At 35.8% G+C, this 12,772-nt stretch overlaps 2 protein-coding genes across 2 annotated transcripts; one reads left to right on the plus strand and one right to left on the minus strand.

Annotated features, from left to right (window-relative positions):
- Positions 1-918: 918 nt before the first annotated feature.
- LOC103319227 (putative pectate lyase 2) lies at positions 919-3,030 on the minus strand. Its single transcript, XM_008220741.3, has 4 exons — positions 2,636-3,030; positions 1,641-1,996; positions 1,321-1,459; positions 919-1,234 (listed from the first exon to the last, which is right to left on the minus strand). Exons 1-4 carry the CDS (start codon positions 2,882-2,884, stop codon positions 1,013-1,015), a joined length of 966 nt encoding a protein of 321 aa, XP_008218963.2. The 5' UTR covers positions 2,885-3,030; the 3' UTR covers positions 919-1,012.
- Positions 3,031-7,713: 4,683 nt separating this feature from the next.
- On the plus strand, positions 7,714-10,668 carry LOC103319101 (COP9 signalosome complex subunit 8-like). Its single transcript, XM_008220600.3, has 5 exons — positions 7,714-7,869; positions 7,967-8,046; positions 8,320-8,501; positions 9,266-9,373; positions 10,258-10,668. The coding sequence occupies exons 1-5, from the start codon at positions 7,786-7,788 to the stop codon at positions 10,395-10,397; spliced, it is 594 nt and encodes a 197-aa protein (XP_008218822.2). The 5' UTR covers positions 7,714-7,785; the 3' UTR covers positions 10,398-10,668.
- The last annotated feature ends 2,104 nt before the right edge of the window (positions 10,669-12,772 follow it).

Below are 12,772 nucleotides of genomic sequence, written 5' to 3' on the forward strand. Positions count from 1 at the left end.
TACCCTTGTGGAATTGCATCTGGGATTTGGTCTTCTGCGTCATTATAAAACTGAAATATTTTACATCAACTGTTCTTATAACCATTTTCAGTACCAGTAATGATCACTAATAAAAATAAATCGTAAAATAAGTATAGTCTTGGGTAATGGCATTATATATATATATATATATATATAATTGTAAAAAATGTGAACAATGGCATTATATATAATCGATTATATATATATATACAGTCCTCTTCTATTGAGGGATCCTCAAATAATTTTATTTGAGGGACGCCATTAGGGTACCCTACAATTTTTTTCATAATGATCCAAACCATATATTTTTTAGGTCTTCATTCATAGATCATCCTTATAAAAAAGGGAGTTTCACTAAAACACCCAAAATGGAGGTTGAAATTATAAAAAAACCCAACACCCAAAACACTTTATAAACACACCCAAAACCCATCATTATACACACTTAAAACCCATTTATAAACACACCCAAAAAGTTGACTTTGGGGTTGATTTTGGGTGTGTTTCTATGTTTAAATAGTGCTTGGGTTTTTTTATAAATACATGTCTAGGATTGGGTTTATTTATAAATTTGTATATAAAAAATTAGACAAATCGGAAACCGTTTCGACATCTAATTGTGTCTTACAAAATCAATGAACACGGTGCTTCAAGAAAGTACTAAAATTTCAATAACTCAATTGAGTGGTCAAATGATATCGGATTCAAGTGATTTTTTGTAGAGATAATCTTTGAATGAGTATCTACAAAATAGTCGGTTTGGATTAGTGAAATACAATCCAGAGTGGGGCCTATAAGGGTGTCCTCAAATAAGCGTATTTGAGGATCCTCAATGGAAGCTCTCTATATATATATATATATATATCTTGCATTACTATAGGAGGGAGATGAGATTTTCCTATGCATGTATATATATATATATATATATATATATATGACATGCAATTAAATCATCTCCACATTGCATCCCATGAGCCTATGCCTTAATTAATTAGCATCTCGATCTTTTGATGCATATCAAAGCACCAGATGACCTTGTCAATGAGCGGACAGATTTGGCATTAACAACTGGGAAAGTTTGTTCTCTGTTATAGTTTGGCTTTGCTCTTCCGGCACCTGTTTCGACGAAAGAAGCCCCATTTTCGAAGATATCTCCTACAGAGTAAAACTTCCAGGATTCTTTGTCTCCAATGCTGTCCTTCCTCCAAGTGATCTGTGCGTACATGGAAAATCATTCAGTAATTAATTAAGGGCATTGCATTTGAACTTGAATATATATACATTTGAGTTAATAATTACCTCTTTCTTGTTTCCCCATTTTGGTGCAATGAAGAGGTTGGCTTCACTCTTAACACTAGGGTTCATGCTTCCCCCAATGGCATACTGCGACCATTCTCTGTAAAGATTATTCACGACATGTGCATATCCATAGCGAATCCTGCATGCATGCAATAGTAAGTAATATAATACTCACTCTCTGTTGAGAATACGAAGGTGAAAATGTCCCACACTTATATTACCTACACACTTTGCTAATATTAATAAATAGAGGAGTTGAAAGTAAAGGTAGCCAGCGATCTCAATTAACATATGGATATAGCTAGCCTAGGGGCCTTTACCTTGGCATTCTTTGGTTGCAGTTGGGTCCAAAATGGTTGTACACAACGGTCACCCTCATGTTCTTGTCCCGAAAGTAGCCATCATCATGGCCGAGAAGCATAACCTTGTCCTGGTCTCTGAACCAATTGTTGGAGATGGTGATATGGGTAGATCCACGAGTAACATCGAGAAGACCGTCCTGGCACTCGTAGAGTGTATTGTGGTCTATCCAAACCTTTGATGCTGTTACCAACCTTATTGCATCTCCATCAACCTGCCCTATTGGTATTATCTTTCCTTCTGGACCCATAACTGAGCTTGGTGGTTGGGGTCGGCAATGATGGATTCGAAGGCCATGGATGATTATATTGCTTGCCTGATAAAGTTTAAAATAATAATATAATTAGTTTACATGCATGAAAATGTACACAAGATATCTTTACTATATTCAATCTCCAAAAAATCATAGCAAGACTGTCATGTGGTGTTACAAATTTACTTATAATGCATGTATTATTATCAATCAAAACTATTCCCTAGCTAGTTCCATGAGATATATGTATATATATAATACGTGTCGTTCACCCATATTATAACAGTAGATAATATATAGCACGTGGCGGTTTGACCATACAACTCAAAACTGTCCCAACTATCCCTCACTTAGAAAAAGAAAATCAAGGGTTTAGGTTATCAAACTACCCCATACATGCTAATTAGATTCTTTTTTGGTTACAATATAGGCCGGTTAGATTTTCAGCCTTAAATAAGAACAGAAGATTACTTTTTCAATAAACTCCGAGTGTTAGATTGAAATTTGAATATACTTAGGAATATATTATAAGTATATAAATTTGGTACTTACTACATTATCTTAAATATACTTATGAATGTCAACGGCATCTAGTCCAATGAAAAAGAGTTTTGACTTACATACTAGTGGTCTTGGGTTTGAACACTAACTAGCCAATTAAATACGTATGTGTGCGTATATAAATGTAATTAATATACGTACCTGAAAGACCAGCAAGCATGCATTACCAGCAATGTGAACATTAGCACCTCTTCCATCAATGGCAGTGAAGCTACTAATGAGAAGTGGTTTGTCAAGCCTAATGTGCATCTCCCTCTGGAAGGTGATCCACTTTTTCCCTTTTATCATGGTAACCCCATATCTCAAAGTTCCCGGTTTGGGGTCCAACGCATTGTCACTTGGGTTCGTGACTTCATAGTATATGACATCTCTTCCTATGTTGTTGCTCATCTTCCCAGAAAATCCCACCGAGCATAATGCAAGTTCCTGCCGGTTACTTCTCCAATCCGAGTTCCATCTCCAGCAACCATCGATCACGTTCAATTTCAAGCCATCAACTTTTGTTTTCTTAGCGAAACTCGGGTTTGGAGCGAAGCCGGCAATGGCAATCAAAAGGCACAAAACAAAGCGCCAGACATTGGCATTGCCATTGGGGCATCCATGACAAGCCATTATATATTATATGTACTTTCCAACTCGCTCATGCACAGAAATAGCTACAGCAAGGTTTTTCTCTTCAACTCTTTACAGATATGAAAGAACGAGAATGGAGAGACATATTTATAGCCGGATTTAATATTCGTACTGCTCCTAAGTTTGTTTAGAACGTTGTTAGGGATCAGTCGTAATGGTTAGCTAGCTATCACGAAATCGCTATGGACGGACAGAAGGGAAAATATGAAGGTTCTGCAGTTTCGCTTCTCCTCCACCTCAAGTTTAGCTCGTTCGCTATCTTTGTGCTTTTTTTGGTTGGCTAGCTTTGTTTAACTGTCTTTAGTGGTGGAGCAATGGAGTCCTATAACCGAGTGCTTCATTTAAGTGTATTTTATATTCATATAGTTGATATTGAAGGTAAGTGATCTCGAAGACCATACATCTTCGTGCCGTTTTTCTTTTTACAAACGAGCGAAATTGAAATAGAACACAGTATATAATTGTGAGGTGACCGTTGTTGCAACTTATCATTATTAAAATAAAAAAGGTTGTGTTATGACAAATTTTATATGTCATTCATTAATCCATCCAAATTATAACACATAACAAGCGACATGTCAAACATGTAACAAGTGACATGGAAAATATGTTAGCGTGGTATGACGGTTGCATAGAGAAATTAATGTTACAATTACTTGAAAAACCCTTTCAACAAAAAAGAAAAAAAAAAACTTGAAAACCCCCAATAAACCCTCTCTCTGTCCGACTCTCTGTGAGAAGTCAGAAAAAGTTCCCCCATTTGGGCTCACCTACATTTTGTGCACGTTTCTCGTACTGCTGTTTTCCCGCCAATTTTGAAGCCTCGTCGACGGCTTTGCTGAGAGCAGCTCTGGGCTCCATGGACTTGGAACCAGAATTTCCAAAAACCACAAACACAACCATCTCTCTCTTTGTCTCTCACAGCTTCTGCAATTTGTGAGGTTTATGGCTTTATTTCCACATTTCCACAATGACTTGCATGTTTGCTGAGAAATTGAATATAGATTTTGTTTGGGTGGCTTATTTTTGAACTTTTCTCATCAAAATATAGTAAAACTTACTCATCAAAATTTCCATGCAAGATTTAAAAAAACAAGAAAAAAGAAGAAGAGTACAGATGAAAAACTCAAAATCAAAATCAGAAAAAGCACTCTTCTTCTCACTCACAAAAATCCCATCAAGAAACTTCCTAATATCCTTGTTCTTCACATGGCACTTCTGGTTTATGAGAGCAGCAGACCTCAACACCAACGCAGACCCGCCTAGACCTGCTCAGGCCGCCTAGATCCGCCCAAACCGCCTAGCGGCCGCCTAGCTCCGCCCAGACCGCCTAGGGGCCGCCTAGATCCTCCCATACCGCTTAGGGGCCGCCTAGCTCCGCCCAAACCGCCTAAGGGCCGCCTAGATCCGCCCAGACCTCCTCGGGGCCGCCTAGCTCGGCCCAGACCACCTAACTCCGCCCAGACCGCCTAACTACGAGTTCGAGTCTCTATCCGTGGCTGCCATGGCATGCAATTTACGTATGTTTCTGATTTTGCAATTATTTTTGTTTGTTTAAATGGAAAAACGATTATCACAGAGTTTCTTCTAAGGATTTTAAGATTTTATAGCATCAGAGTTGTCATCACAGTGGAGATTTCAATTGCTGAACGACATTTGATAGTATAGCCGAACGGCTATACGCTTCAAATATACAATTTTGTCATATTATTTTACGGTTTAGAGCTAAAATACCAGTTCAGCTAATTGGGCTAGAGTTATTTCTTCAGTTATTTTATTTATACAAGTGATGTTGGGGAATGAGAATTTAAATTCTTTCCGATACCTCCCATTCTAATTATTTCCTGCTATTAGCCCATTGCGCGAGAATAAAAAATGAATTTTATTTATGAGAAAAAATGGCCTAGGTCATTTACCCTACTGGAATTGCATCTGGGATTTGGTCTTCTGCATCATTATAAAACTGAAATCTTTTACATCAACTGTTCTTATGACCATTTTCTTTCACTAATAACAGGATTCATCACTGAAGGATTTGGTTGCTTGTGAAAATAGGGCAAGAAAAGAAGATTGCAATGATGCACAAAAAGCATATCCTGGTGGTAAAGTGATAACAGAGGCCAGGGTTAAATACATTTATGAATTAGCGGCCCGGCCTCCCAAGAAAGAGAAAACCTTTAATAATCATTTCCAGAAAGTGAAGATAGGAGAACTACTAGTGCAGAATTTTCGCTATGGCACTTGGAAAACAAGAAAAAGATGGAGACAGGCATATACACCAATATAAAAAATGCAAATAATGGCTAAAGGCTTTGCTAGACGGTAGAAAGACAAAAGAAGTGGTTAGATCACGAAAGGCCCGTTTGGTAACGTTTTCAAAGAATATTTTTAAAGAATATTTTCAGAGAATGAAAACGAGAAAACAAATTTTCATTTTCACGGTCTGAAATGCGTTTGATAGATTAATTGATAAACATATTCAGAAAATAAAAATGGTGAAAACGTGTCTAGTAACATAAATAATGAAAATTGTATAATTTAACAAATAAAATAATCTCTAATATTGTTTAAAGACTGAAATTATCATAAATATATATATATTTGAACAAATAAAAAAAAAAAAATCTTGAAAGCAGTCTTTCAGCCAACACCCCCCCCTTCCTTTTTCTTTTTCTCCTCTCTCTCTCTCTCTCTCTCTCTCTCTCCTTGGCAGTTTGCTGAGTAGGTGGGGGTACTTTGATTTGGTACAGGTGGAATTGATGGTTAGGGTTGATTGGGTTCGACTGGGTGGTGAAGCGATTAGCAGGTGGTTGGTCTGTTGTGGTGATTGTGGTTCGATTGGCCTGTAGTGGCTGTTGGGTGGTGTTTGACGATGGTGGCTTCTGCACTGTTTTTTTTCCCAGTGAATCCATATTCTCTGAAAATGAAAACATCATTCTGATGTAACTAAAAGGTTGAAAATGATTTCAAAAATCTCAGTGTTTTCTAAGAATGAAAACGGAAAACGGCCTCCAAAAACACCATGGAATGGGCCTTAGGAAACAGACATACTCTCAAGTGACTGAGAAGTAGAGCAATGCAGATGGATTATATTCAGAATCATTAGACTTAGAATTTATGATATTTTCTATTTAAACCCACACTTATCTTAGTTCACCCCATGTTCTAAGTTCACTCCAACTTTTAACTTAAATTTTCACAATTTCTAAGAAAACCCTACTATCTTCCCAAACTACCCTTAAAAACACCCCAAACTGAAAAAATAAGAACTAAAATAGATTTTCTATTTAAACCCCACAATTTTCTTTGTTCCTAGCAAAAAAAAACACAAAAAAATGAAACCCCAAATCAGAAATTTAATACTTTCTTGAGAAAGAAAACAGTTTTACCTCTCTCCAAGAATTGTAACTAGAATTCTAACACTTGGGTATTGTTGAGAGAGATAGAGAGAGAGTTTGTAAACAGGAAGTTGGAAGGAGGTTTCTAAAACTTAATATGAAGAGTTGTGGGATGTGTGGGGTGTATAGATGTACTAGGGTTAATTATTAAGTTGGATAACCTTTTTTGTCTTTTTACACAAAAATATATAATTTACAGCTTAATGATTTAAGTATTGGGGTAAACAAAGAGAAGTGTGGGGTTTAAATAGAAAATCTCGAATTTATTTAGTCTAAAATATTTTAATTTAATATGTATTATTTAAGACTTAAAGAAGAATTGAACTCGTAGATCATATATTAATGGTATTAAAATGTGAATGTTAAATAATATGTTAAATATAATTTTGATAATGATTATTAAAATATCTTAATTATAAAAAAATGAAGAAAAAAAATTATTTTTAAGAATTCAACCAAACAAGTTTTCAAAATTTGAAGATTCAAAAACACTTTTCAAGTTATATAACAAACAATTTTTTAAGATAATCTTAAAAAATGGATTAAAGAACTCCTATTTTTAAGAATCACCATTTTTGAGTTCCTTCTTGTTTTTATGAAAAATCATCGTTTTTGAGTTCCTACTGGAACAGGGCTTTAACATTTCATCAGAAAAATAAGAGATTTTCTATTTAAACCCCGCACTTCTCTTTATTCACCGTAATACTTAAATCATTAAGCTGTAAGTTTTATTATTGTATAAAAAGACAAAAAAAGGTCATCCAACTTAATAATTAACCCTAGTACATCTATACACACAACCCCACACACCCCACCACTCTTTATATTAAGTTTTAAAAACCTCCTTTGAACTTCCTGTTTACAAACTCTCTCTCTCTCTCTCTCTCTCTCTCAACTCAACAATACCCAAGTGTTAGAATTCCAGTTACCTTTCTTGGAGAAAGGTAAAGTTGTTTTCTTTCTCTAGAAAATATTAAATTTCAGATTTGGGGTTTCATTTGTTTATGTTTTTTTTTTTTACTGAGAACAAAGAAAATTGTGAGATTTAAATAGAAAATCTCTTTTAGTTTTTATTTTTTTAGTTTGGGGTGTATTAAGGGTAGTTTGGGAAGATAGTGAGATTTTCTTAGAAATTTAAAATTTAAATTAAAAGTTGGGGTGAACTTAGGGTGAACTAAGAGAAGTGTGGGGTTTAGATAGAAAATCTCGAAAAATAATACACTGCAACAAAATACAGAGAGCAAAGAAAAGAGAGCAGCCATGGATTTCTCGCTCTTATCAGAGGCCTTGAACTCCAAATCGTATGAAAAGGTCGCCGATATCTGTGACGAACACATGCTTCAGGTTTGATTTGGGTTTCAATCCATAAAGAAAAAGTTCAAAATTTTCAGTTAGTTTCTCATTCGCTGCTCTCTCTCTCCCTCTCTCTCTGATCGTACAGGTCGCAGCCGAGGGCGTTGCTTTTCAGGACGACTGGCCCTACGCCATTCATCTTCTCGGTCACATTTACGCTGGTGATATGTATGTTTTTTTTTTTTTCAGTTTTCTTTAATTTTAAATTTAGGATTTACTATTTTTTAATTCTTCTTGCTCCCAAACCCTATACCTCTATTTTAGCTTAATCTGCTATATATTGCCATTCTGGGTTTTGATTGCATGTTGTATTGCAATTTTGCATTTTATTGTTAATGTTTGTTCGGCTATTTGGGGTATCCTGTGTTAAACTAAATCTGATTTTGTTATTTTTGTTCTACATTTATTTAGAATTTGATCTGTCGGGTGGTGAATATGCAGTAATAGCATGCGGTTTCTTTGGAAATCAATGCCTGCCACAGTCAAAGAGGGCAATCCAGAAGTCATTGCTGCTTGGAAAATTGGCCAGAAATTGTGGGTGCGAGACTATGGGGGTGTGTATGAAGCTATTCGTGGATATGACTGGAGTCAGGAAGCTCAAGGTCTAGTTGCAGCCTTTTCAGGCAAGTTTTACTAGATCACAAAACAGTATTGTCTATGTTTTGTACATGTATGATAATATGGTTTTTTAGATTTATGACAAATTTATCCACTCATGTAAAAAGAGTGATATTGTTCAACTCGCTAACATTATTTAGTTCCTTTTATCCATTATCTAACACTTCGTTAATTGAATTGTCATATGCCAAGCCTTTCTTGTTATCAATGTTACTAGAATTAGTTAGTTGATATCATTGTTGCCTGTTCTAGTTCCTTCTGTAAGGTTCTTTCCAAAGCACAACATTGTTGATGCTTAATATAGTGCTGTCTTCCAAGACGAAGACCTTGATGCTCTCTTCAGTATTTTTAATTATGTCTTTGGGATGATGATTTAGCTGTTCTAGCCATCTGACAGTCAGGATGAGGTTTATTACATTGTGTCTTCTTACAATTCGTTTATTGATCTTGGAGTGGGAAGCGACGATATTTACTCTTGTTTCAGTGGAGAAAGATGTCTTAAGTACTTTCCAATCTGGACACAATTGTCCAGTTCACTATATCATGTTGTGCTTATAAGTTCTATGCAGATGACTTGCATAACATAATTTACACTTGAATATTTAGCTGAATTGAAAATATAAACATCTCTATAGTTTTGTGATAATTGTTGATGAGGGTTTAACTCTGTTTCATTATTTTTCTGGTGTTTAAGGGAGCTTGTAGAGTACTAATTCTTATGTTTTATGCACTTCATGCCATAATTAATTGTCTTCTGAACTTCTTTCAGATCTTTACACAAAGAATATGTTTCAGCTCCTGCAGTCTGCCTATTCTACAATAAGCATCCAAGATACAGCTCTCTTCCTTGGAATGAGCGAGGATGATGCCACAACTTGTAAGCTTCTGTTTTCACAAAAGTATATGTTCCAAATTGCTCCCAGGGTTAAGTTTATTTTCTGAAAAAATGAAAAACAAACATCTTAATGCTTTGTCCAGATAGTAACCCTATTTCGTTGCTGCACATTAAGAACATACGGAATCGCCAAAAAAATCGAAAAACCAAAATCGTTTTTGTCTATGAGAAAAGATAGTAGATATATCATTGGGAAATTAACCATGTAACAGTTGGAGGTATGACCTTTTTGAAGCATATTCGTCCTGAATAAGTAGATTCTCTGTAAAAAGGTTCCGCTGGTTTAGGAGGGGTAATTTTTGAGATTTACATAGGAATATATATATATATATATATATATATATCAAGAATGATAAACCAGTTGAAAAGTCACTAAGAAGCCTCAATGGATGATCGGAAAAAGATTCAATGCAGTGGCAGAGTTGGCTTTGGTGTAATTTTGTTCATACCTAATCATATTGTCTTGAATGAGCCCGAGCTGTCGTATTAGAGTGGCAAGTAAATGTCTATGTTATGGTGGATTTGGGTGTTCTGTCCATACTGTTGATCAAATTAAAATATAAGAAGAAAGGCGTACCTGCCTACATTTTGGAGAATTTTGGATGTAAAATATGGGAGAAGAACTTTAAGAACCTTGATTAACTACAGTTTTTCATTGCTTTTTCTTATATTCCCTTTCAAAACAGTTCTTTTTGCTTTAAAGGCTGCCAAGTCTTCGATGACACTGCTTATCATAAATAACGACTTATTTCCTTAATGTAAAAGAGGATAATATTTTATGATTTTTTCCATTAATTGCATACATATGCTTTTAGGCATGTTATCATTTATGTTGCAAATTCTTGAGATTTGGTTGTCATGTGCAGTTGTACAACAGCAAGGTTGGGCTGTGGACCCTGCATCTCAAATGCTTACTGTGAAGAAGCAGCCCATTGTTACAGAGCAGAAACTGGATGCCAGAAAATTGCAGAACTTGACAGAATATGTATTCCATCTAGAGCATTGAAGGAGCTTTCAAGAACCTGAAGCTGTGAACTGTCTTTTTAATCAGCTGCATACTTAGATCATGGTTTAGAAGAGTAAACAGGATCTCAGATTTTGTATTTACGCAAGACACTTGGTTCCGAAAAAGTAAATTGCACAAACAAGTTGAGAACATCGTCATGCTATCTTTGTGTAGCCAAACCCTGATTGCATTCATCCCTTACAAGTTCAAGTCTTATTGTAGTCTAGAGGGGAGGAAACCTGTTTTAGCAAGTAAAGATATGTTCTTCTAATTGCCTTGTTTTCGTGTAGTATGCTTTCACCTGCCCTCAAATTTACTACTTTTAGACATGTTATCTTTGATTTTGCACGACGGAGACTGAGTTCACCGATTACTCGGATACCTGGGATTGGTACCGAATGGCTAACTTGCACGGTGTTATGCCGTAAAAGAAGTTGGAATTCTTTGAGGAGGAAAATGCGATGCGAGCATTACCATTGTTATGTAAAATTTAACGAAAGCCGAATTCACAGCTTGGTAATAAAATGGATTGGTTCATCCTTTACGCTATTGTATTGCCTTTCGATTCAACACGCCTGCCTGCTTGCTTGGGGAGATTTACAATTCTTTCTAACACGGTTTGATATGAGTCTGCCACATGGCATGTTTTAACTGGATAAAATATCACTCAGGATGCCACGGGACATGTTTAACTGGATAACATATCACTACAATGACAGCTGAGGTTAATTACAATAATAATTAATTAGTCTAACAACAGGAAGTTAAATTGATCAGATGCTCCTCTTCCTCTTTCTCTTATTTTCCTTTGCTGCAACAATAACAAGATTAACAGGCTCTGTCAACTTGTACAGTTCCGAAATTGACCGAAACCCTTTCTTCCTCGGTCCGAAACTCACTTCGTTTTCGTCTTCGTCTTCGGCGAATAATGTAGGAGGAGCTGCATTGCTTTTGCCATTGCAGGACGATGATCCGCTGAGTTGTACGAGAAGCTCTATTGCGTTCACTTCCAACTCTGAGAAGAGATTAATTGAATTTGGGATCATCAATGGCTTCTCTCTGCCCTTGCTGCGGCAGCTTGCGCTTGCTCCTGCTGCTGCTGTTGCCATTTTTAACAATCAATACTAAATATTAATATTTGTTTTTATAATTTGTCTTCTTAATAATAATAATAATAAATTAGTTGATAATCAACGATCGATGAGCGATGAGAAGAAGTTGCAGGTGCCGTGTGCTTTATATAGACGCACACACGCAGAGGCAGAGTCGGTTCGCGTTTATTTGTACCGTTTGAATTAAGATTTCCTACTTGCATAAGGAGAAATGTGAAATGACCATTTTGGCCCTGGGCTATTTCAGTCCATAACACTTATCGGAGGAATCATCATTTGGTCTGCCACCTGCGTGCCAAAGTGGGTAGCCCAAGGTTCGATGGGCCAAAGCCTAGCCTGGTTTAGGTCCACTCGACTCGGCCCGTTTTAAGGTTGGGTAGGACTTAAGTTTAGAATTTAACAACCCGACCCGGCCTGCTCATTGCCTTATATTGCCTTATATTGTCTTATTTTCATTCCAAATATTTAAGTAAATGTCTTGTCTTTTTACTTTAATTTATTTTTATATTACTTCATTTACTTAAGTTTATAATGTAAATATGGAAGTACCCCCATTTGGATTCAATTAAAAAATACTAGAAAATCAAATTTTGAACAAATCAAAATATGAAAATTCAGTTTTAGTATATGATACAATTTATAGCAATATTGATATCTCAATAAGTCAATGTATACTTTATACTAAAATCTCATAACATCGTGTTTAATTATTCAAGATGTAAGAAATATAAACATAAAAAATATCATTGAAAACATTAGTATTTCAAAAGTTCATTTTTCGGACTTAGTTAAATTTTGAAACTTTTAAACTTCGGCCCGAACGGCACAAAAATAAAAAAATTCATGAGACCCAGCCCAAACCCAAACATTTTGGGTCGGCCCTATGACGATCCCTTTATCGGACCAATAATGCCTTGTTCAATCAAAGGTGGTGGTTTGTCTCAAGGCCAAGTTCGTCGGTTAAGAGACGAGAAAATGTTTTTGGGGAATGTTGGGTCAATTCTTACCAGCTGATGCGGGACAACAAAATGTTTCTGTTTTTTGGGAGATAGACAACGTAATGGGGAAATTTTGGAAAGTGCCCGATTTAATGTTAAAAGAGGTTTTGTCCAATTTTTCATATTTTTTCCAACTTGAGGGGACTTTAAACCTTTTTTTTTTTTTTTTTTAGGGCTTCAAGCAATCGAAAGCCCTCGAGAAGGTTCAAGGAAGCATGTCTCGAGTAACTATGTCTCTAAATCTTGAAAAAAGTTGGTTTAAAGT

This window comes from Prunus mume, linkage group LG2 (assembly GCF_029339155.1).
Source record: "Prunus mume cultivar Tortuosa linkage group LG2, ASM2933915v1, whole genome shotgun sequence".
Classification (NCBI taxonomy): domain Eukaryota; kingdom Viridiplantae; phylum Streptophyta; class Magnoliopsida; order Rosales; family Rosaceae; genus Prunus; species Prunus mume.